The 25814-nt window shown below is 51.5% G+C and overlaps 1 protein-coding gene across 2 annotated transcripts; it reads left to right on the plus strand.

The window, feature by feature from the left end:
• The first annotated feature begins 1051 nt into the window (after positions 1–1051).
• Positions 1052–14152, plus strand: HTR3A (5-hydroxytryptamine receptor 3A). 2 transcript variants are annotated; one of them, XM_081538290.1, is made up of 10 exons: positions 1052–1121; positions 2758–2773; positions 3441–3576; positions 4973–5017; positions 6152–6261; positions 7689–7858; positions 10640–10800; positions 11106–11316; positions 11421–11642; positions 13318–14152. In XM_081538290.1, exons 1-10 carry the CDS (start codon positions 1052–1054, stop codon positions 13614–13616), a joined length of 1440 nt encoding a protein of 479 aa, XP_081394416.1. In that variant the 3' UTR covers positions 13617–14152. The 2 variants fall into 2 exon arrangements, with proteins under 2 accessions (XP_081394416.1, XP_081394415.1); XM_081538289.1 differs by lacking the exon at positions 2758–2773 and having other exon boundaries at positions 3410–3576.
• Positions 14153–25814: the final 11662 nt, after the last annotated feature.

The raw sequence follows: 25814 nt of genomic DNA on the forward strand, positions 1-25814 counted from the left end.
TCCAGGTCTTTTCTACAGTTTTACCTTCTGCTTCTTTTCATCTTCACCTTGCCGCATTTTCCCTCCAAGTTTGGCGCTGCCCCTTGTAGAACAAGTTTAGTGTCTGATGCTTCTACATTCCTGGCTCTGTCTCCGGGGGAGGGGGGCGGTACCTGGCTCAGTGGAAGGCATAGGACCCCAGGCCACACAGGCCAGGACTTGGAGCAAGAAACAGGGGAGTGAGGGTGCCTCACGGATTCATACAGGGACCCCCAAGGACACAGAATGGGACATTTAGGGGCAGTGGTTAGGTGTGTCTGGGGAGCAGTTAAATGTGTATTTGCTCTTTACTGATGATGCCCAGTCACCTGTTTAGCTGGGGACACAGTGTCACCTGTGTGAGAACATTGTCCTCTTGCTTCTCCAACCTCACTCCACTCTGCCCCAGTTCAATGCTGGTGCTGCTGCTAAGTCGCTTCAGTCGTGTCCAACTCTGTGTGACCCTATGGACTGTAGCCCATCAGGCTTCTCTGTCTATGGGATTTCCCAGGCAAGAACACTGGAGTGGGTTGCCATGCCCTCCTCCAGGGGATCTTCCCGACCCAGGGATCGAACCCTGGTCTCCCACATTGCAGGTGGATTCTTTACAGCTGAGCCACCAGAAAAGCCCCGGCTCAATGTTAGCAAGGGGCAAAAGCGAAGGCAGCAGCCGGAGCGCCTCTCAGCAGACAGGCTGTCCCCTTGCTCCAGGGGCTCCTGCAGCTCTCTGTCCCCAAGTTACTCCTTGGGGAACTTGGCCAGGCCACCTGGCTGAACGGGAGGACTAAGCTCCATTGGCCCCGTGACATCAGCCTGGCAGGCTTCCTCCCCTTCCCTCCCCGCCCTGAAACCTGATCCAACAGAAGGATTGATTGCAGGAAAACTTGGCGGCTTCCCAGCCCTGGTGGCCAGGGGCAGCGTAAGGCTGCAGCCTCAGAAGGTGCGGGGAGCTGGCTGATATGAGGCTGGCGGAGCGCGGGCAGGCTGGTCCTCCGCAGCGCTGACCCTGAAGGCCGCTCCGAGAGAAGCGACTATGCTGCCCTGGGTGCCGCAGGCACTGCTCGGCTTACTTCTGCCCACACTGCTGGCACCACGGGGAGAAGGTAAGGAGACGGTGGGACAGCACGCAGCACCTAGGCAGCAGTGGACAGAGGTGGGGCAGGGGACGCTTAGCGCCTCCAAAAGTTGAGGGAAGGAGGATTTTGGAGCGGGTAAGGCAGCAGCAAAATCAGGGACCTTACTGCATGTGGGCAATAGGGGATTTCCATGCCCCAGGGCAGGGGGGATACAGCTAGAAAGTTGGGCATCTCCAGCGAAGGGTGAGAGCAGAGTTTGCAGAGTGGGGCGCGGCACAGCCTGCTATGTGGGAAGCGCTTAGTGGGCTCCTCTCCTCTTTGCTCGGGCCCCCAGACTCATCAAAGGGCATCTGTAAGGGAAGTTAGAACTCTCTTGATCCCCTCTCTCTTGTTATAAACGGGAATGCTGTGGTCCAGAGATGGGGAGGAATTCACCCAGGGTCACACATCTCCGCAGCAGTAGAGATCAGGACAAATGTCATCTTCCCTGACTGCACTGCATTCACTGCACGAGCCCCCTGGGACTTCGTCTTCTAGAAAAGTTCCTTCCAGGGCTCAACTCAGATAGCACAAAACTTGTCTCTGCATTCCCTCACCCATCCTTTCCCGCCTCCTGGGGATACAAGGGGTTTTAGTCACAAAAGAATCCATTTCCTTTGTTGCAGACAATATTCATTCCCTCCCTCATGGGAAGGGTTTTTTCTCCAGCCAGAGCTCTTTGAAGCCAGGGCAGGCACAGTTAAGATGTGGTTAAATGCACAGCTCTGAGGGGCTTAGGGGCACGATGGTTTTCCTCATGTCGTTGGGGGTAGCTCAGTGGGATGAGCAGGCCCAGGCTGTGAGTTAAGACTGTAGTCTGGGGCTTCTCTGGTTGAGGGGGAGCTCTGTCCCTCCCAGCGTTGGTCCTTGGCTCTGAGGTCTGCGGCACCCAGTCTGGTCAGAATCGCAGACGATAAGACCTGGGCTGTTGCTGGTGCCGTGAAGATACACAGGGACCTGGGTCTGAATCCCAGTTCCTTTGCCTGCAGGGCACGGTACTTGCCTGTCTGAGCGTTGGGCATCTTTATCTGTAACGTGGGCTCTCGTGACAGCCAGCCCAGGGGGCTGATACAGAAATGAATGATGTGCTCATTGATATTATTCCCAAAGGGGACGCTCAGTAAACATCCTCTCGTCTTCCTCTTTCTCTGCTGTTGTTTTTCTGAAAGTTTATTGGGGAGCAGGGGGAGGGGGAGGTGGGCAGGAAAGGGAACCTGCAGGACCAATTTGCTGTAGGGATTGCACGCACGGTAGTTGAGGTGGGAGAAGAGGCAACCTTGTCTGGAGAAAGCCCGGCAGCCCTGGGCTGTGAAAAGCCCTGCACCCCCAGCAGCGCCCTGTGTCCTCCAGGGTACCCCCTCCCCTCCCCTATCTTTCACCTTTGTGTTTCTGGCATCTTTCAGGAAATGCTCTTACTGTTTCCCAGAGGGACAGCTGAGGTGCTCATGTGAAATCCCCGCAGAATGGGGCGAGGGACTAGGTCTTGGGTTTCAAGATTTTATCCTTGCAGGCCTCTGGCTCTGAGAGCAGTTTGGTTTCTACTGGCTTCCTCCACACCCCACCCCAGCCCTCTTCCCAACCCCATCAAACCAGCCCAGAAAGCTAGACTAAGAAGGGGGCCCAGCAAGGATTCCTCGGGAGTTTGCGTGAGCGTGGAGATGTTTGCGTGAGCGTGGAGACGGGGCAGGCTCTCCCTGCGGTGGGCTCTGCAGGATGGAGAGGGAATGTCCGTGTTCGCTGGGTGCCCACCCTTCTCTCCTCGTCAGCTGTGGGCTGGGGTCCCGGGGACTGTGAGCTGTGCAGACACTGAGCTCTGACCTCCGCTGAGGCTGACACCCTGCAGGCCGCTGGGCTTAGAATCTGTGCACTTGGGGCCACACTCTCTAGGATCACATGCCAGGGCCAGCTTCCCTTGGCTCCCAGAGCCCCTCATGCAGGCCTCACAGGCCCACCTCCTCTGGGCGGGCAGTGACTCTCAACCCTTCTCATCCTTGGCCGACTGAAGACCTCACCTGCCTTGTGCCACCTGCTATCACAGCTCAGCTTCCTTTCTCATATAAACGGGGGCTGGGGCTACCCTTATGAATACCTTTGGGTTTTGGCAGGAACCTCTGTAGGCAAAAAGTGCTCCGGAGATGGGAATTTCAGTCTGTGGGGGTATCTGGGAGTCCTGGGAGGTGGGATTAAGTGGGGACACATTTGCTAGCTTTGAAACCAGGGCCAGAGATCTGGGGCAGACTCAGGCTTTGCTGTCTGACTTGAACTGTTCTTCCCAGCTCAGCACAGAGGGGACCCCCAGCCCCCCAGCGCCTCCAGGCCAGCTCTTCTGCGGCTGTCAGATCACCTGCTGGCCAACTACAAGAAGGGCGTGCGGCCCGTGCGGGACTGGAGGACACCGACCACCGTGTCCATCGATGTCATCCTCTACGCCATCCTCAGTGTGGTGAGCGCCCGGCCCCGCTGCCCTGCTCCAAGGTGGACCCTCTGAGTGGGAGACCATGTGAGACCAAGTCCAGGGTGGGCTTTTGGGAGCCTATAGCTCCTGAGCCCTGATACCACAGCTCAGGATGCTCCCCAGATTGAAAACTGGGGTCACCTGTGTGGCTGCCTCTCCCACACCCGCGGGTTGTGTGCACGTGTGGTTCTTCACACATCGCACCTCCCTGTGTGAGCTGGATGAGAGTTCAGACTGTCCTATTCACCTCTACACCCTCACTGTCTTACACACGTCCCTGGTACACGGCGGGTGTTACTAAATTGTAGTTGAAGAATTAATCATAAATAAAGCAATTAATCAATTACTGAAGTAGGCTGGAGTGTACTGCCCAGCAGAGGAGGTTGGACGCTGGGCACAGATAAATAAGAAGGCAACTGCAGAAATGCAGGTGCTGCACTGGGGTAGGGTGGGCAGAACTGACTTCTCTGGCCATCTCTACTAGACTCAACTGGCTGTTTCAGGAGGGAAATTGGGAATTGGATGGAAGGGAAGGAGAGTGATGAATTTGTCATTCTATGTGGGTCTGTACCTTTTGACTTCATGCTAAGGTAGGAAATAGGTGTAGATACATACATACAGATATAATTGTACATACATACATCTATATGATGTTGTTATGTTGTTGTTTAGTCTCTAAGCTGTGTCCGACTCTGTGACCCCCTGGACTGCGGCACACCAGGCTTCCCCGTCCTTCACTACCTCCCAGAGTTTTCTCAAACTCATGTCCATTGAGTCGGTGATGCCATCCAACCATCTCATCCTCCGTCGCCCCTTCTCCTCCTGCCTTCTATCTTTCCCAGCATCAGGGTGTTTTCCAATGAGTTGGCTGTTTGCATCAGGTTGCTAAAGTGTTGAAGCTTCAGCTTCACCATCAGTCCTTCCAATGAATATTCAGGATGGATTTCCTTTAGGATGGACTGGTTGGATCTCCTTGCCGTCCAAGGGACCCTCAGGAGTCTTCTCCAGCATCACAGTTCAAAAGCATCAATTCTTTGATGCCCAGCCTTCTTTATGGTTGTTATATGTCTTATATTATTATCTTTTATTATGTTATTATATTATATATGTTTATGTGAAATTTACACAATAGAATAGAAGATAATAGAAGACAAATATGTGTGAACACACACACACATATGTTAAAAAGGAAATCCTTGAACCTCTTCCTAGGTGTCTCCTAGTAAAAGACCCATTTTTTCCTGGCTGGCCCCTTTCCCCACCCCATTTCCTCATTCTCGAGGGAGCAGGGACACAGAGCAGCAGCTCCTGTTGGGGTTGGTGTGTGCAAAGTGGGCTCCAAGCCCACAGGGCCGCCTTTGCTGAGCTCCTGTTCCTCCCACAGGATGAGAAGAATCAGGTCCTGACCACCTACATCTGGTATCGGCAGGTGAGCCAAGCAGCCCCTCCCCCACCCCCATTTCCTGGGACTGGGGGGCGGGCAACCCTCCCTGAGGGTGCTCCTCTGTCTCAGAGGAGCTGGGAATCTCAGCGGCCTTGGGCAAGGGGAGGAGGGGAAGAAAGGGGAGAGGAGAGGAGGGGAGAGGCATGCTCATGAGATCTGGGGTCTCCTGGATCTGGGCCCCTCTAACCTCAGGACTGGGAACTGGAGGCAGCTTAAAGATCAGCGGAGGAGAAATCCCCCAACCTCCCCTCTGGTTCCCGAGGTTTTTCACAGCATCTCTCACAAGTTCCTGTCCCGCTTCTGCTGATCGAACACCTTGGTGACTGGCAGCTCAGAAGGCAGCCACTTTGCTTTCAAACAGCTCTAATTGCTAGAAAGTTCTTCCCTCTATGAAAGCCAAATTGGATGATGACCAAATCGGGTGATTGAAACAGGATGATCCCATCACTTAGTCTTCCCACCCCCAGCCATTTCCCCACTCCTCCAGCTTCTGATGGGCGCCGCTCAGGCAAGGTGCGAGGAGGACTCGGAGGCAAAGGAGTGACACGGTGGCATTTACATTTTAGACCAGTCATTCTGGCAGGGTAGTGGAGGAGGCATTGATCAAAATTTAGCAATAGCTGTATCTTACCCTATGAGGTGCATAGTCTTATCCCTGTTTACATATGTGCATATCAAGACCCAAGGAGGGATTTGTCTAAGAGGAAATGACAACCCACTCCAGTATTCTTGCCTGGAAAGCCTCATGGACAGGAGTCTGGTGGGCTACCTGTCCATAGGGTTGCAAGGAGTCAGATATGACTGAAGTGACTTAGCCCCCATACCTCAGTTAATGGCTAGGTGGTCTATAACGTTAGAAATGATTGGATACCTTCCCCAGGGAGAGGTTACATCTGTCTGTGTTGTGTATATTCGCATGTAGGGATGTGTGAGTGCAGAGGGGAAGAGACTCTTGGGTACCACTGAGGAATCTGGGTGCCACTGACACCCAGATTCTCCCAAGAAGATGCTCCCCCACCCCCGTTGCTTGGGCTCTGAGCAATGAAGTTGGCCTGAGTTGCGGACGACCCCACCCCTGATGGACTGGGTCACCCATGATCATTCCTGCTCTTCCTCTAGTACTGGACTGATGAGTTTCTCCAGTGGAACCCCGAGGACTTTGACAACATCACCAAATTGTCAATCCCCACAGACAGCATCTGGGTCCCGGACATCCTTATCAATGAGTTGTGAGTACTGTCATCAGACGCTTGGCAGCCAGGGACATGGGGGCTGGGGTCGGCAGGGGGGCAGGAGACAAGATCACTGCTATTGTATTTGAGATGCTCCGCCAGACCTGCAGAAATGGAGGTAAAGTTGCATTGGGCCCTCATTCCCCTTTATCTTTTACTCCCTTTCTTTTCTTTTAAAAACTCCTCTTTTTCTGTGTCTGATGCTGAAACTTTGCTCTTCTTCTTGACCCAAGGATCCCTTTCCAGGAAGAAAGGAGGCCAGTGAATGAATCCACATTGTCATAATAGTCTAATGAGGAAGAGTGTTTTTAAAGGGGACAGGAATATTTCTGAAAGGAATAAAGTGCCTGCGATGGTTACTGCTCCTGGCCCCAGAGGAGACTTGGGGCCAGGAGACACTCAAACTTTTAAGCCACACATGTGCCTGAGTGGGCACAAATTGCACCCTGGGGTGAAGTGGGTCCCACCAGCCTTTATTCCCAGCAGCCAACATTCCTTCTCCCTATCCTTCAGGCTCCACTGCCTGGGCTTCTGAATCCAAGGGCTGGGAAGATGGCTGGGGAGACAGATGGAAGGAGAAGGTGGCGGGGGCCAGCTGTCCTCCCCAGCTGTCCTCCCCCCAGTACCCACTGCATTGCGCACGTCCAGAAGGTGCCGCTCACGATTCAGGGAGGCAGCTGACTCAGAGCCTCACTCTTTGCAGAGCTGAGGCTGGAGGGACCAGGGATCTCCAGTTTCAGGCTTGATTTCCATTTTCAACACTGAAGGAGCCTTGGTCTTGACTTCTTGTCTCTTAGCCTGATGCCACAGAAGGCCACAGGCTCAGGACCCCAGGCTTAGCTCCAGGGCTCCCTTGGGGAAGCTCGGCCTGGGGTCTGCCCAAAGAGAGTGGGATGAGCTCTTACAGGACTTCGCTACTTGCCCTAATTCTTCTCAATGATATCTCCAGTTCTGTCTCCACCCCCCACCCCTGCAAATGATTGTTTTCATTTCAAGGATTCCTAGGGATGGAACCCAAGGGTCTGCTCTCCCACCAAGCCTGGCCATTGTCACCAGGCTGTCAATCCTGAGAGCTGAGTTCTGCCCAGCCCGGGTGGGCGGCACATGGGGGACAGCGGGGTGTTCTACTTACGGCCCGGGGCTTTGGGGTCCATGGACTCCTGGCTTGCATTTTGTGGCTATGTTGCTAGGGGGATAAAGGAGAAATGCTCTTTAACTGCTTGAAAAGTGGCCTTGGCGATGGCAGGTAAGGGAAGCCTAAGATAAGAAGCTTGGACAAGCCGAGGCCAGACAAAACTGCCAGGTTGTCCTGTTGTCTGGACCCTCTCTGCATTTCTTTCCCTGCCAAGCTGCTCAGAGACCTTCTGACATCCAGGGCTTGACCTGCTTCTTGAGCCCCAAACCCACCCCTCTTCCCTGGCCAGTGTGGACGTGGGGAAGTCTCCAAACATCCCGTATGTGTATGTCCGGCATCACGGCGAGGTCCAGAACTACAAGCCCCTCCAGGTGATGACCGCCTGTACCCTGGACATCTACAACTTCCCCTTCGACGTACAGAACTGCTCGTTGACCTTCACCAGCTGGCTGCACACCAGTGAGTCCAGGGGCTTTGGGAGGCGGGAGCACAGGTGGGGGCCCAGGGATGCCTGCCTGAGGAGCACCCCAGGGATGTAGTCTCCCTTCTCCAATTCGCTCACCACTTATTTACTCAGCCCCTGTTTCCTCATCCCCTAAATGGCACTGACCGTGTCACCCTCGTCGCCTCCCTCAGGTGTCCTAAGGATGGAATGAGACAGTGCAAACTGAGGGCAAGATGCTCGGTCAGGGGTGATGCTTTTCCCAAATCACAAGTAGGATCTGGCATGAAGTGTCTTTCAAATCTACCCACTTCTTCACTGATGGACCCTCCCCCGCAGTGCCAGCTACCCTCATCTCCTGCCCAGGTTACTGCAGTAGCTCCTAGCAGTCGGTCCCCATTCATTCTCATCCCCTCCAGTCCCCACCCCCACACCAATTCATGCTCCTCCCAGCAGCCAGAGAGATCTTATGCAAACGCAAATCTGGGGACTTCCCTGGCAGTCTAGTGGTTAAAGCTCAGAGCTTCCAATGCAGGGAACTCAGGTTCCATCCCTTGCTGGGGAAGTAATATCCCATGTGTGTGGCCCCCCTCTCCCCAATTTTTTTTAATTGAGAAGTCATGCAAATCTGATCATGTCTCTATCTACTTAAAACTCTCAGTGTTTCCCCAGCACTCCTGAGACATGATCTAATTCTCTTTCCTGGTCTACAGGCCTCTGCGCACAGACACCACTCGGGCTTCCCCTGCTACTCAGCCCCCAGCCCAGCTGCCTGCCTTCCCGGCCCCAGCGCCCCTTGTTCTTTCCCTTACTCACATGCCGCTTCCTCTCCTTGGACACCTTGCCCCTCCCTCTCCTTTTCCCCTTCTGGCCCCACTCCTGCCCTCTGACACCAGTGGCATGTAGGATCTTAGTTCCCCAACCAAGGATGGAACCCATGGCCCCTGCATTGGAGGCATGGCATCTTAACCACCAGACCTCCAGTGAAGTCCCTCAGTGAAAGAGAGTGAAAGTGTAGTTGCTCAGTCATCTCTGACTCCCTGCAACCCCATGAACCGTAGCCCACCAGGCTCCTCTGTCCATGGAATTCTCCAGGCAAGAGTCCTGGAGTGGGTAACCATTCCCTTCTGTCCATTCCTTTCTCCAGAATATCTTCCCAATCCAGGGATTGAACCCAGGTCTCCCATAGTACAGGCGATTCTTTGCCGTCTGAACCATAGGGAAGCCCGAAGTCCCTCCTCAGAATTTCTAATCACAGTGTCCATGTCAATTACTCAGTAAACCCCCTCTGGTCCCCCAAACAAGGCATCTCCATCACCCAATTTTATAGGCTCTTGTTTTCTCTCTACTTCTGTTCATTGTTAAGACTTATTTCAACGTCTACTCCTCCAGCAAATGGAAACTTAGAGAGGGCAGGAACATGATTTCTGGCCATGATTAGCTCCCCAGGGCAGTGCCTAGCACAAAGGAAGATGCTTGGCAAACTTGCACGGAGTAGATGCATGCTAGGTGCCCTCCAAGGTCTAGTGAAGTGAGCATCTCTCTACTGCATAAAAGCATCCTCCAGTTCTATCCTGATTTTATTCTGTTAACTGTAAATGACAGAGGTAATACATAACTCCCTTGAACAAAGTCATAATTGCAAATAATCTTTGACCTCTGACCTCTACTCTCAATCCCAAACTCTTACCAACAACTCCCTACACCAAGACTTAATTTTTATCAGTATAATGATATATATAGCTGTACTGATAAATACTTGATATAATATGTCCTTCCAGATCCTTCTCCAGCCTTTGAATACATACACATACATACACATCTATAGAAAGTGTCCAGATATGGGTTTTTATTTTACATAAGTGTAAAATGCTTTGTGTTCCAATATATACTTGTACCTAAGTCTTTTTACTTAACAACCGGTCTTGGGCATTTTTCCAGTTAGTGCAGATTTAGCTCTTCCTCATCAATGTTGACTGCTGTAGAATAGTTCATAGTTTGGACTGCATAAACTTTATTAAGCATTTCCCTGATTGGTGGGAATTTATATCTTTCCCAGTATTTTGCTGCAACGGATACTGCTGTCTTCTGCTGCACGTGTGTATCTGTTTCACTAGTATAGATGCAGAGCAGTGTAACTGCTAGTAAGGGAGGATTTTGCTTATTTTCCTAATTCACCTTTAAAGACAGGCAGCTCAGGGACTTCTCTGGTGGGCCACTGGCTAACACTTCATGCTCCGAAAGCAGGAGGCCTGGGTTTGATCCCTGATCAGGGAACTAGATCCTGCATGCCACAACCATGTGTAAGATCTCTCACATGCCAAAACAAAGACACGGCATAGCTGCATAAATAAATAAATATGAAGGCAGGCATCTCTGTCAAGGCAAAGATGAGGAAAGCTGCCTCTTGCTCATTGCCTAAATGAGAAATTCTAACAGGAAACTTAGAGGAGTGCTTGAAGATGTGTGTGTGTGTGTGTGTGTGTGTGTGTGTGTGTGTGTGTGTGTATGCTGAGAGAGAGAGGGGGAGACAGAGACAGAAAGAGAAGGCATTCTAATAAATAGTTTGCCCGGTTGTTTGCATTTTGCTGTGTCACCATCCAGGACCCATCCCCTCTGTACAGCCCCACTGCACAGACAGGTACAGGGAGCACTATGACCTCATCTTACAGCCAAAAAACAGGCTGAAGATTAAGAGCTGAGGCTTGAGCCACGCCACGTGGGTGCTGCCCCGCCATCACAGGGTCTGCCATGCCCCTGGCCTGGGCTCCAAAGCTGCCTGGTTTCTCCTGTCTCAGTCCAGGACATCAACATCTCCCTGTGGCGCCTGCCTGAAAAAGTGAAGTTCGACAGGAGCGTCTTCATGAACCAGGGCGAGTGGGAGCTGCTGGGGGTGCTGACCCAGTTTCAGGAGTTCAGTATAGAAAGCAGTGACAGCTACGCAGAGATGAAGTTCTACGTGAGTGGGGCACACCCTGGCAGACTTCAGGAGGCATATGGGGAAGAACCTCCGTAGCCCTTTCCCAACTCCTGGGTGCCCTGCAGCCTCAACGAAGTGGTTGGGGAAACACAGCTGCGTTGTCTCTTAACTTTTTCTGAACAGCCACGAGCTTGGATCCAGAGACAGTATATGGGGTTTGTCTACATCTTTCAGCAGTCCAGGCTGAAAGCTCCATGAAGCAAGAGGATCTGGGATGGGGAGGGGGGGGTCCTGGGCCCAGAACCTGTCTGCCCCCACTCCCCCGAGCTCCTCTCTCCATCCAGGTGGTCATCCGCCGACGGCCCCTCTTCTATGCGGTCAGCCTGCTTCTGCCCAGTATCTTCCTCATGGTTGTGGACATCGTGGGCTTCTACCTGCCTCCGGACAGTGGCGAGAGAGTTTCCTTCAAGATCACGCTCCTCCTGGGCTACTCAGTCTTCCTGATCATCGTGTCTGACACGCTGCCGGCCACGGCCATCGGCACGCCCCTCATCAGTAAGGCCCCCTCCCGGGGGAGAGCTCGGTGGGGCCGAGGGACCAGTGCCACTCTCCTACCTCCTGTGTGTGTCCCCCGCCCCGCCCCATCCCGGGGCGCATAGGTGTCTACTTCGTCGTGTGCATGGCTCTCCTGGTGATCAGCTTGGCCGAGACGATCCTCATCGTGCGGCTGGTACATAAACAGGACCTGCAGCAGCCAGTGCCCGCCTGGCTGCGCCACCTGGTTCTTGAGAGAGTTGCCCTGCTCCTCTGCCTAGGGGAGCAGTCAACTGCCTGGAGGCCCGCAGCCACCTCCCAAGCTGCCAAGACTGATGACTGCTCAGGTGAGAGGGGAACTTCTGGCCTGGAGGCAGGGACTTGGGGTAGGGGAGGCTCTGGAGGGCTCGCCAGGCCAGAGAGCTTGGGCAGGGCCTGGGAACTGGGTACCGTCCTGCACTAAGAACTCACGGCAGGCTTCAGCCAAAGGCATCAATCAAACTCCTTCCTCACTTAGTATTCACTCATCAGCTTGGGTAGAGGGGAAGAGGGTTTAGGAGTCCCAGAGACTGAACATGTCAGGACCCAAGACCTCTGGGCTGAGGGTGACCTCGCCTGAGATGGATCCCAAGGGAGGTCAAGTGGATGCCCCTCAGGCACTTATAGGACTTCCCTGGTGGCTCAATAGTAACGAATTGCCTGCAATGCAGGAGACGCAAGTCTGATCCCTGGGTCGGGAAGATTCCCTGGAGAAGGAAATGGCAACCCACTCCAGTATTCTTACCTGGGAAATTCCATGGGGTCTACAGAGGAACCTGGTGGGCTACAGTCCCTTGGGTACCAAAAGAGTTGGACATGACTTAGCAAGTAAACAATGACAACAACAGACACTTATGGGACAACCACCCTCCTGTAGTTCAGCACTGAAGCCTGGTTCCTAACACTCTCTCATTAGAATCAGCCAAAGACCAGGCCCTCTAGAATTTCAAATACCTATGAGGCAGAAAGACAGGGCACAGAGGGATACTAAATTCCTCATGCTTCTGATGGTGGTGGTGGTAGTGATTGGTTTGTTAATTTCTTGAGCACTTTACCAGGGGTGTGCGAAGCATTTTCTGTGCATTATCATAGGTGATTCTCATGGTGACCCAATAGGATCCTCATTTTTCAAGTGAGGAAACAGAAGCATAGAGAGGCCAAACAGCTTGGTCATAGAGCCAGGACCTGGCAAGGCCATGATTGGAACCCAGGCTCATCTGACTCCAAGCTGGTGATTTAAACCCTCCACCCATCTCCCCTCCTTTGTGTCCTCCTCCTGGCTGGGGCCTGGCCTTTTGTAGAAGATGTTTGGTTAACCTAAGACCATCTCATCATGAGCTAGTGCGATAGACTAATGCCTAATTCTCCTGCTCATCTGGTGAAGGCAGTGATCTGAAGGAGTATTTTCTGGTCTAGAAGGATTTAAAGTCATGGAGAGGAGTGCAGAGAGATAATATGATGTAGTGGACAAAGCAGTGGATTTGGAGTCTGGGTATCTGGATCTCGGTGGCCTCACCGTTAAATGATGCTCTGGCTGTGTCACCACAGGCTAGTCCCTTAACCTCTCTGAACTTTCACATCTTCATATGAAGAGTGTGGTTAGTAATCACTCTTAGTCTGCCTCTCCATGGGGCTGCTGGGAGGTTCAAATGATATAATGGATATCAAATGGCTGAGGAAAGCCCTTGGGTTAAAAAAAATGTATGCCCAAAGGATAAACATCAAATTCATGGTCTTGCTGACCTGGGGAGGGATGAAGGATGTGACTAAAGAGCGAGGATATACAGCGATCTTCAGCTGCATCGGCTTTCTTTATTCGCTTAAGTTGGACGGTGGGTACCCAAAGATGTAAGTTATTCTCCGCACTCTTTAGGTCTGAAATCATACATCGTAAAAATGTATGAGGCCTTAGAAACGAAAGGTCAACGTTCACACAAGCCTGCTGGGCCTCCCTCCTTTGCCAATGCTCTGTCCTTCTTCTAGACATGGGAAACCACTGCAGCCATGTGGGGGGACCCCGGGACTTGGAGAAGACCCCGAGGGGCAGAGGCAGCCCTCCCCCGCCGCCTCGGGAGGCCTCCCTGGCGGTGCGCGGGCTGCTGCAGGAGCTGACCTCCATCCGGCACTTCCTGGAAAAGCGGGAGGGGAGCCGAGAGGTGGCCCGGGACTGGCTGCGCGTGGGCTCCGTGCTGGACCGGCTGCTCTTCCGCATCTACCTGCTGGCAGTGCTGGCCTACAGCATCACCCTGGTCACACTCTGGTCCATTTGGCAGTATTCCTGAGTGGGTCCAGCCCAGCGCCCGGCCACAGGGGAGTGGGGAGGGAGAGATGGCGCTTGTTAGGATGGGGATGGGGGAATTTCAGGGCCAAGGAGCACCAGTGATGTTCTCAAAGCACATATACAGTTCCTGCCTGTTTCCAATGCCAATGCATCTCAGCAGTCCCAAACCAGGGCCTTCACTCTCCCTCCCCCAAACTCGATGTTTAAGATTCTTCCATCCTCATCCATTCCCCTACAGGCCCATTATGGCTTTAAAACACACTCTTGGATCAGGAGAAACACACACGTGGCCTGACTTCACTCTATCTAAACATCAAGCCTCAGTTTCCCCAAGGGCATTTCCCTGAACTGGCACTTTGGAATTCTGCTCACCCCCTCAGCCTTGTTTTGAGGTGGAGGGTAAGCCAGCTCTCTGCCACACAGGCCTGATTACTCTGCATTAGGTTCATCCAACCCTAAGGTCTCCCTGCTCACTGGTGGCCACTTCCCTGAACACCCATCAGATGAAGGAGGTAATAAAATGTGATGAAGCCTAAACTCTCTTATTGACCCTTTTTCAGCATCTGAGCAGATGGAAGATGAGGTCTGAAGTTACTGGTGGTAATGAGGTTGGGGAACTATCTGTGGTTTCAGATATTTGGTGCTTTCTGGTCCAAGGAATTACGAGGTGAGCAAATGGTGGCTGTTCTGAAGGAGACAATCGGAGGTGGGATTCAAGTAGTGAGGATCAGAACCATGAACACTTAGCGGTGGGGAGGTGGGAAGAATGATGCTCAGTTCTGTAATCCCCTGGAAAGATGATGGAAGGGGCTACATAGTCCTGTTATCATTGTGGGTTCACGGCTTCTTGGGGAAGCTGGGAGCCCGCTCTCTTCCAGCAAGAACATCAGCACCACGGCCAGCACCCACTGGTTTGGTGTTTGAAAGCAGAGAATGCTAAATCTTGCGTTGATCTAGCTCCTTTGGGAACTCTTAGCAGCTGGCCCCTGACATATCCACCAGAAAGCAGGTCCATGAGGGAGGGAGAGTCCAAGGCATGGTCTCTGATCTTACATATCAGATCCTGGCCCCTCTCTCACACATCAGGGTTTAAAGATATGCTAAGGAACATCACAGGCTTCCTCAGTGGCTCAGCAGTAAAGAAATTGCCTATAATGCAGGAGACACGGGTTCGATCACTGGGCAAGGAAGATCCCCTGGAGAAGGGCATGGTAACCCACTCCAGTATTCTTGCCTGGAGAATCCCATGGACTGAGGAGCCTGGCGGGCTACAGTCCATTGGGTCGCAAAGAGGCAGACACAACTGAAGCAGCTGAGCATGCAGGCATGCACAAGGAACATCCAAACTCCATCAGGCCCTCCACCTAACAAGTATTCAGAGGAAAGGAATGTTAGAACCCACTAAGAATGATGACTTAGAGTTTGCTGTGTTTGTTTGCCTGAGACTTTCTCTGGTTCTTCCTTTCTCATTCCAGTCTTATCAGTCTCCTTGTCTTGGGCTGCCTGTCTCTTAGGAAATGAAGTCTTCCAGGCTAAAAAAAAAGGACTTCTTAAAATATCTAGGATGAGCTGTTCCAGGCTGGCCAACTATAAGAGGTTCAGTGCGGAACACCTGAACCAACACCTTCCCTTGACCCCAAGCTCTTGCATCTCCAATTTTCAGACCATCCAAGGAGGCTGGATGGAAGGCAGAGCCTTGAGAACTTCATGTCTGAAAAAGCCTAGAGGCTGAGGAAGCAGGCTTGTCTGGTTTAGATTCCCGGAGCTGCTTCTCACCCAGCTTCCCCAGCAGAAGGAACTCGTGAAATATTATCTAACCAGCTGCTGGTTCCTAATATAAGCTGGGATGAGTTTCATCTGCTATTTCCACCTCAGACATATGTGCTCTTGATATTAGTAAAGGATTTTACTTTGTTTTGTTGATGTGTAGGTTTTCCAGAAAAAAAGCAGGAGACTGTGGGCCTGGAGATTGGCTCCCATTCACAATGGGCTTCCCAGGTGATGCAGTGGTAAAGAATCTGCCTGCCAATGCAGGAGAAGTAAGAGACGCTGGTTGGATCCCTGGGTTGGGAAGATCCCCTGGAGGAGGAAATGACGACCCGCTCCAGTATTCTTACCTGGAGAATTCCATGTACAGAGAAGCCTGGTGGGCTACAGTCCAAGGGGTCGCAAAGAGTGGGCCATGACTAAGCACACGCACAAGCACACAACAGTCGCCTCCTGCTGAGCAAAGATTGGGCTAAAGATGTTTATCTTGATCCCGATTATCCTGTTTATTCCGACTTTCTCAGGATGATCCTGGCAGCCCATGCTTGTGAGCCTGGTCTTAAGATCAGAGCTGTTCCACTCCACTCTCCACTTGGACTTGCTGGGCCAAGTCATGCAGTCATGGGCCAGTCACGGGTCTCATGTCTCAGGCCAGAGAGAGAGAAAGCAAGCTGGACGGTCTGGCACTGTCCATGCACCGCTGATCAGTAAGTGGGTGGCTATTGACAAAGTGTCCAACCAAAGAGCTAGTAAGACACTCATCAACCTACTGATTCCCCATCTCCCCCTCCCCACTCTTCACCCACAATCAATGGGGCAACAGAGCCCAGCATTGAGGCAGCCAATTAACCACCTGGAGAATGAGCCGCCACGTGTAACATCCTCCGCTCCACTAGCCCCAGCCAATCAGCTCATCGATCCAGCAACCAGGCTGTGCTGCCCAGGGCCGGGAAACTGTGGCCCCGGGCCGAGAATCCCCTGGTTTACTCACTCCTGTCCATCAGTATCGATCTCGATCTCGGGCGCCGCCCATGCAGACCTTTACCCTGGGATATGTGAACACGTGGAAGCTCCCTTCACCAGTATCTCTCCCAGAACTTCCCTTCTTCCTTCCTTGGCCACTTCTGCTCCTTCCCTCTTTTTCTGTCCTAGGCAGAGAGAGAAAACCAGAAACTACCCGCGTCTTTTTTTTCCCCCTCTTATCCTTCTATTTTTATTTTTAATTTATTTTTTCTTATTTAAGCCAATTTTCTCTTTTTTTTAAACTTTTAATTTTATATTGGAGTACAGTCGATTAACAATGGTGTGATAGTTTCAGGTGAACAGCAAAGGGACTCAGCCATTCATATACAAGTATCCTTTCTCCCCCAAATTCTCCTCCCACCCAGGCTGCCGCATAATATTGAGCAGAGTTCCCTGTGCTATTCAGTAGGTCCCTGGTGTTTATCCATTTTTAAATATAGCAATGTGTACATGTCTGTCCCCAAATCCCTAATTATCTCTTCCCCTGGTAACCACAATGTTCCTTCTCTTAAGTCTGTGAGTCTGTTTCTATTTTATAAATAAGTTCATTTGTATCATTTGTTTCTAGATTCTACATATAAGCGATATCATATGATATTTGATATCATATGATATTTCTCATTCTCCACCCAAGTCTTTAAAAACAAGTGCTTCTGAGAAGCACCCAGTTCAGTTCAGTCGCTCAGTTGTGTCTGACTCTTTGCAACCCCATGGACTGTAGCACGCCAGGCCTCCCTGTCCATCACCAACTCCTGGAGATGACTCAAACTCATGTCCATTGAGTCAGTGATGCCATTCAACCATCTCATCCTCTGTTATCCTCTTCTCCTGCCTTCAATCTTTCCCAGCATCAGGGTCTTTTCAAATGAATCAGTTCTCCGCATCAGGTGGCCAAAGTATTGGAGTTTCAGCTTCAGGATCAGTCCTTCCAATGAATATTCAGGACTGATTTCCTTTAGGATGGACTGTTTGGGTCTCCTTGCAGTCCAAGGGACTCTCAAAAGTCTTCAACACCACAGTTCAAAAGCATCAGTTCTTCGGTGCTCAGCTTTCTTTATAGTCCAACTGTCACATCCATACATGACCACTGGAAAAACCAGAGCTTTGACTAGACAGGTTCTCTATAGCTGATCTCCACTCCTCTGCTGTAGCCTTCTCCACTCACCTCCCAAGAGTCCCAGTTCTCACCTCCTTTCCCATCCACACTGCTTTCCAAACCTGTCATTTCTACTCAAAAGATTGCCTTAAAGGACTTGAAAGCGCCCAGTCTGAGCGACCCAGCCCTGTATGGGGCTCCCAGCTGTGGAGCTCACCGCCTGCATCTCAGCGAGGCTGCCTTTCCCACACGGCAGGGTTCACCTGTGCTCTACGACCCCAGCCCCCTCACCCCATCCCCTTGCCCCAGCAAGAGTGGACGTTCCGAGGCTCTGGTGAGGGTCCAGGCGAGCAGCGGAACTCAGAGTCAGGGTTTGGGCTTAGGGGAGATTCCGCTCAGAGACCAGGAGGGAAAGTTGCCTGCTGGGGGGAGGGGGAGGGCGCGCCCTCGGAGAGGTGTGGTTCCACACTCCCCAGCCACGTCCCCGTCCTCCCCCCTCACCAGACTCTGAATCAATACATTTTGAATCTAATCTAATAACAGAGATTTAACGAGGGGATAATGCTTGTGGAGCGGCTGGGCGCTTTGTCTCTTCTTGCAAGCGGCAGCTGGGGCCCATTATCTGGGGACAATGCCCCATGCTAATCACTCCCTCTCTCCTCCCAGGGTTTGGGGGGAGGGTGTTGGGCAAGAGAGGGCAGTTTCTCCCCTGATTGGAGGGGAGTGGTGGGGTGGGAGAGGGGGGAAGACGTCCAGAAGGGTCTGGCAGGGGCCCCTCTCAATTGTCTTGGCCTGCCACCAACCCAGTGGCCTGGTCCCCATACTGTCCATCCCGAGTAGTCAGGGCTGGAGCCCGAACAGCACGCACAAACAGCAGATAATTATCTATCAGCTGCAGTACCAGCGGCTGGGAGTTGGGTGGGTTTTGTTAGTTTTTCTTTTTTTTCCTTTCCTCTAACTTGGTCCTCTATAATTTAAACTCTCCCATTAAGGCCTGTGATTGGCCAGCCCTGACTGTCACGGTTAGAGAAATAAACCCTGCTGTTAGAGACCAAGAATACCCTTCTCTGAGACAGAAGCCTGTCCACATGCTCTCTCTTTCCTATCTGGGACCTTCTATCTGGACTCGACCTGAAGGAAGATGGGTGGAGGTTAGACTGCAGGAAGAACTTCCTGAGAGCCATATTCCTGACATGCATGAGACTGGGAGTCTGAAAGGGAAGAATGGAACCTCGTTTCCTAGAAGCCTTTGAAGGAGAGGCCTTTTTATAGGTTGGGAAGGGGCAAATCAGGGAGAAAACTGCATCATTTTCCTGTCAGAGCTCAAGTTGGGAGAGACCCAGAGCTAGGATACCAGAAATGTGGTCACCCTTTTGCAGTACATTTATTTGCTACAGTATGAGCATGCTATATGGAGTGGACTACTCCACATTGGAATTTTGGCCCCATCACATGCTCGCTGTGAATCCTTGGCCAAGCACTCCACTTCTTTGTGCCTCAATCTTCTCATCTGAAAAATGGGCACACATTAGTACCAGCTCATAGGGGCTATGGAGAAAGTTGATTTTCACACTCTCAGCTTGGAGAAAAAGCCCAGGGAGATCGTGAGGCTGGAGTAGAGGGATATTGAATGGCATATGGACCCTTCCTCGATCAGCTCACATCACATTCTGAATGGGTGAGAACTTCTCCCATTTCCTTGTTGTCCCCATTTTAGAAATGAGCAGGAGGAAGTGAGCTCGTCACTCACTCACTATAAGGCCAGCTCTGTCCACACCAGGCTGAATCCAGATCTCTAGGTCTCATTCCTTCTTGTCCCTTTTTCTCCTACTATTACCCCCTCTGCCTTGCCTCTGAGCACTCCCAGGCTCCTTTGTACAGAGTTCCTTCCTAAAACCACAGTTTCAAGTTCTCTGGGAAAGCCTGTGGATACTGGGCAACACTTGGGTGGATTATCCTGATTCGAGTTGGATCTCTTCTCTTCAATTCCACCTCCTGTGTCCCTGTCTGCAAAGATAACTAGATTCTTGGCAGAGGGACACATCATGAGTATGACATCCAGAATCATGGGAGCCTAGGATTCACTTCCATGTGCCATGGAGAACCCCCAGCTCAAAGCTCGGAAAGAAGTACCATTCTGCAGGGCCTGACGTGAGACTTCAAACTTCAGCCAAGGGCAGCCACAACCCTGTCCTTCTAGACTCTGTCCACAAGGTGGCGGCAAAGTCCAGAAGTTCTATGGTGGGGCCTACGAAACACTTTTTGCCCCCACCTCATGCCACTTCCCCCCAGATGCCCCATCTCCTCAGGAGTCTCTGAGTCCCCTCTTCTCAAGGCAAGCCTCTTCCTTTTGGCCAGCACCAAGGATCATGTTTCAGAGAGCTCGGTGCCCTGTTCGGATGCTCTGGGCAGAGGCTGTGCCCATAACTGATCCCTCAGCAGCTGCCTCTTTTGTTTCTGTGCTTGGGCCTCGAGCCCACATCAAGCTGCACACCTAGTTTATTTCCCCCTTTCTGCTTGTGTGATGAAGATATCAACGCCTAATGGTGAAAGGAGCCGTCCATGGAGGACTCCCCACGTTTCTCTTCTGCCCATGTCTCTAGGGCCCCAACTCCAGCCCCCTTCACAGAGGCTCTGAGGTGGTCCTCGATGGTCCTAGGAAAAGTGAGAGCGAGGGGCTGCCCAGAGCAGGAGCCGGGAAGGTGTGGGTGGGGGTGTGGGTGGGGTGGAGGTCAGTAGTTAGAGAAGGTGCACCCTGGGAGACACTCATCCAGTGGCTCTCGGGTAAGGACCAGAGATGATATTGGTCCTAAGCAGAGTTAATGGCATGATTTCTTCACCCATCCCAGGGCAACTACCATAACTTTTTGCTCTTGCAGTATGCTAGCTGTACGTATTAGTCTGCTGCTGCTGCTGTAACAGATTACCAATTGATTTATTCATTTCCCCTGTTGATTCTTTTTTATTTTAATTTTTATTATAATATAGTCGCTTTACAATGCTGTGTTAGTTTCTACTGTACAGCAAAGTGGATCCCCGACACATGTACATATACCCCTTCTTTTTTGGATTTCCTTTCCATTTAGATCACCACAGAGCACTACAGTTCCCTGAGCTATACCATATGTTCTCATGAGTTATCTAGTTTATACATAGCATCAATAGTGTATATATGTCAGTCCCCATCTCCAAATTCTGCCAATCCCTTTCCCTCACTTGGTATCAATACATTTATTCTCTATGTCTGTATCTCTATTTCTGTTTTGCAATTTTGTGTTTTTAAATTGCCAATTTAAAAACACAAATTTCTTCTCTTACAGTTCTGGAAGTCACAAGTCCAAAGTGGATTGGCAGGGCTCTGTTCTTTCTGGAAGTTCCAGGAGAGAATGTGTTTGCTCGCCTTTTCTATATTCTAGAGGTTGCCTCTATTCCTTGGCTCATGGCCGCTTCCCCCAGTCTCAAAGCCAGGAGTATAATATCTTTCAGATCTCTCTTTCTCACATGTCTCTCTCTGTTTTGCCTCCCTCTTCACTTACAGTGACTATGAATACAATGGGCTCACCCAGATGATCCAGAATTAAGCCCCACCTCAAGATCTTTAAATTAATCACATCTGCAAAGACTCTTTGACTTGTAATGCAACATAATCACAGGTTCTGGGTATTAGGAAGAAGTTATCTTGGAGGAAGGGCATCATTCTGCCATTTTTAAAGTCTTTATTGAATCTGTTACAATATTGTTTCTGTTTTATGGCCAAGAAACATGTGGGATCTTAGTTCCCCAACCAGGAATCGAACCTGCACCCCCAGCATTGGAAGGCAAAGTCTTAACCATTGGACCACCAAGGTAGTCTCCCTAGGGCTTTTTGAGACAACAGGTGTTAACATAGAATGGGGTACAAAATCACCTCCCTCCTAAGACTTTCATAGAGACAAACACCTTCTTCTCCTGATCCGACCTCTTTGAGAAAGCAATACAGGCAAGGGGATGGATAGAACAACCCCTGGAGGACGTTCTGAGGTTAGGGTCCCGGAAATGGTGCCTTTCCACCCAGGTGGCTCCTCATCACGGCCCAAGGCTCCAGCTCTGTGCTCTACCCTTTTCTTTTTGCTGGCATATCCACCCCCTGCCCTTTGCACCCAAGGATTCCTCTTTCTGCTCTCACTCATGAAACTCAAATCTAACCATCGGATGGGTGTGTCACTGGGCTTCAAATTCCCACGAGAAGTTCGCCCTTCAATAGTCACGTGAAGGTGAGCGGTGTGTTTCTCTCACTGCTTTAGCCTCACTCAGTATGTCTCTTTCAACACCCACCCTGTTTCTTTACTCGCTCCAGGACTGTAATTCATTTATTTATTCTTGGGTGATTTCTTTAGCATTTATCCTGACTCCCAGCCTGTAAGGTCCCCAAGGCAGGTTATTTCTCATTTTGTTCACCACTCACACAGGGCTGGCACATATTCTATGCTTGGCATTTAGTGGGCAAATGAGTGAATGAGTTATGGTTGGAGAAAGAGACATCTGGTGTGCAAAGGGGAGCCCTTATCTGCAACCCCTTCTCTAATCTGCTCTTCACCTCCCCGGCACTGCCAGTTGGGGTGGGGAGCAGGGAGTAAGGTAGAAGAGAGACCCAGGCAGCCAAAACAGCACTGGGGGATCTGGAGGTGGGGAATGAAGAGAATGAGGCACTTGCCCCCAGAACCTCCACACTGTGCCATAGTCGGTTTGGGGCTGTAGCAGCCAAAATCTGTGAGCTCCCATAGCCGGGACTCAGGCAGAAGGCAGGTGGGCCCCCCTAGGGTAAAGCAATTGGAAATTCATTCCCTATGGACCGAGAAACTCCAAGATGAGAACAGCAAGACAATTAAGGGAGGAGCCTAGGCCCTGCCCAGACCACGTATTTCTCATTCTCAAAGTCAGGAGACCTCTCTGACCACACATGTGCAGAAAGGCTCCTTGGAGGTGAAAGGTGAACTATCTACAGATCTTAGGGGTAGGATCCATCTTGGCTAAGAGATGTGCGCACACAATTGGAAGGATCCTAAGATATACCAAATAGAGACTGTGAACCAGGGAAATCAAAATGATTGGCCAAAGAAAAACCAGAAGAAATGCCTCATATAAGTGATTTAAACTACCACTAGGACACGACTCAGGGACTCTCCATCTGAGTCTGCCTGTGTGCCTATCCACACGTACTGTACTCTCTTATCCTTTTAATAAATAGTTTACTTGCTTCACTACTTTCCATCTTTGTGGAAATTCTTTTCCGCAAAGCCAAAGGGCCAAGCCCTTGTCACTGACCACTGGTCTAGGGGCTAGGATCTGGTGCTTTCACTGCCGTTAACTGGGCCTCAATCTCTGGCTGGGAACCCAAGCCCTGCTCCAAGCTGTTGCAGGCTGAGGGCACCGGAGATCAGGACTGTCTGCCTCTTACTCAGCTCTGCGTCTCCAGGACCAGACCTGTGCCAGGCTCAGGGCGGGAGCTCAATATTCAAATGAATGAAGGAGCTGGTGATGTGGATTCCATATGAGTCCCCTTCTGCCAGGATGATCCTGTAATTACCAGCCAGACCAGAGCATTTCTGTCCTGGAAATGGAGGCATAATTAATTATGGAGCCCCTGGTGGGCTACAGTCCATGGGGTTGCAAAGAGCTGTACATGACTGAGCGACTAAGCACAGCATGCATATCAAGGTCACAGATGTGGAGCCCTGTACCAAGGTCACAGGATAAAAGTCTCTGGAACTGACCAAGCACCATAGCAACTGTTGCCATGAGCCTCGGATCTAAACCGGCCAGTTCCCTGACCCCATATTAGGTAATAAGCCCAACCTACAGCATCCTAACCACCACTTAATGCCACTGTTCTAGTAGGAATTGTCTCTGTCTTGAAGCTATAAAAATTGGCTGCTAGCCTGTGAAAGGGTTTGGCTCTCCCTTGAGCCAGCCCGCTAGTCTAACAGCATCTCCCTCTCTAATAAACTTTATTCTCCTCTCCTTCTGCCCCATATCTGGGAATTCTTTTCCAACCCGCACGCAGACCACGACATTAATAATTACACATGGGCTGTCCCGAGCAGGCAGCGTGCAGGCAGCTTACTACCCCTTTCTGGTTCCCCTGGCCCCCTGTCAAGGCTGAAACCTAAGCAGGCTGGTTGGCTGTGAGAGCCTCCATGCCTGCAGATTCGAGAGTTGAGCCATCGTGGGCTGGGGGAGGGGAGAAGAGGTCTCAGCACTGCCCTCTGTCCATTCTGGGGTCATGATTTCCCTCCTGAGGTTTGTCTCAGAGGTTGGAAGGATTTCCTGTAGGGGTCACAGGTCAAATGCCGCATGTCCTCAGTAAAGCTAGCTGCAAGGAGTCCTCCTCACTGGGCCTCTGCCCCCCGGCTCCCAGGAAGAAGGATGGGCTGATTCTGGAGCAGGAAGTGGTGTGGGGGATGGGGGAGACAGGCAGGGAGGGGCTCTGAGGCACCCATTCCCTGCTCCCCACCATCCGAACGACAAGGTCCTGGGGGCTCCCTCTCCTTCAGAGATGCCTGAGTTTGAACGTTGGGGTAGGGTGCAGTGTGGACCGCTAGCAGGAAATGTGCCCCAGAGGGTTGAAAGTTGGGGCTGGATTGACAAGGAATCCCAAAGCAAACCATTGTCTTAAAAGTTTACTTTTTGTTAATAATCCCTTTTGTGGAGGTGGAAACCCATATGCCCTCCCTCAGGGTAGAGAGAAAGGGCAATTATTGCTAAAGGGGAAAATAGTTTTGGGCTTTTCCCTAGCTTCCTGACAGTTCCCTGGGGGTTCCCCAGAGTTTGGGAGTAAAGCAGAAATCCCCTGGGACCAGCCCACATTTAAGCAGTAGCACCCCTAAGGGGCCTGATATAAGGGAACTGGTGGGAAATGGGGTGGAGGTGAGAGGTCCAACCCCGAAGATCTGCTGTGGTGCATGCAGGGGTTTGGGACCAGCCTCACCGTCCCCAGCAGGTACCTGGACCCCAGCTTCACGGGGTGTCTGTGTTAGGCTACACAGGTTTGCACTGTACAACCCCGGAAGGAACATTTACACAGACCCAAGTACTACTCAGGAAGCTCTGATCCTGGGCCTTTTACACATGCTAGTCCCCCTGCCTAAGATGTCATTCTGGCAAGTTCCTACCCAACCCAAGGTGCAGCTCAGACGTCGTCTTCTCTGTGAGGTCTCCGAGTGTCCGTAACACCCACGCATACCCCTGTTCCACAGCATATTACATGGGAATTGCAGTGATCGCCACCATTCTCAGAATCTTAGCCTTCCTCCCTCCACCTTCCTAACACAGTGCCTGGAATGTGGGGGCATTGGTGGACAGTGCTGGAGCTGGAAGGACCCAGGAGGTCACCGTGCACTCTTTTCCTTCTGAAGAACATGCTGTGGTCCAGGCCGGTGAAATGACTTGTCCACGGTGACTCAAGTTCTCTGCAGCAGTGAGTGAGCGGCGACCAGTCCCTTAGAACTGGGGATAGGACCGCCTCGCAGGAATGACAGTGGTCCTTCCTCTGAGACCACTTGGGGCCCCAACCCTCTTTCTGGCAGAGCGCTCCCTCCTGTCCTTGTCCCCTCTCCCTCTCACTTTCCAACGATGGCTATTTTAAAGGTTATTTTGACTTTCTCTGCTGTAATAAGAAACTAGCAATTAACTATTATAAGGATGCTTTACAATGGCATGGAAGCCCCTTTCATCCACTTTGCTTTAAATGGTTATATCTTTTATCCCTAGTTTTCAGGAATATAAAACTTTACAGCATTTGCTGCAAACCTTCATACTTTGCTTCGCAGTTTATTGCTCCCTCTGTAGATATATCTTTCACATAAATAAGACTTTCATCTGTACAGTACTGGGCTTGGGCCACTGTGGCTCTGCACTTTCATCAGCGGGGCCCAGCCTTGGACGCAAGGTGATTCACACCAAGTCACTGGCCTGGCCGGCTTCCCCTGGTCCCTTGTCCTCTGATCAGGGCTGGATGGGCAGCCCGGCCTCAAAGGAGGGCATGGACCCCAGGGAAAGGGAGACATGATGGGGAATCCCTTAGGGGGAGCTACCCATTCCCCCTGTTCCTGATCTGAAGTTTGGGTCCTGGAAGAAACCAGCCAAGAGTGTCCTGGCCTCTGCCCTGCCTGGGTAAGGAATCTTCCCTGGAAGGCAGCCAGGAAGCAGCAGGAGTACGCTCAGTCAGAGCTCCCCAAGGCATGCCTGGAGCAGAGCACAAGCCTAGTTCTTGGACAGCCCTGGCCCTCCGGAAACCAGCCGGAAGAGCCTCCCTGAGCAGAGGCTCCATCTAGA

The sequence above is a fragment of the Giraffa tippelskirchi genome, chromosome 11 (genome assembly GCF_054371585.1).
Source record: "Giraffa tippelskirchi isolate mGirTip1 chromosome 11, T2T-mGirTip1v1.2.pri, whole genome shotgun sequence".
NCBI classification, from domain to species: Eukaryota; Metazoa; Chordata; class Mammalia; order Artiodactyla; family Giraffidae; genus Giraffa; species Giraffa tippelskirchi.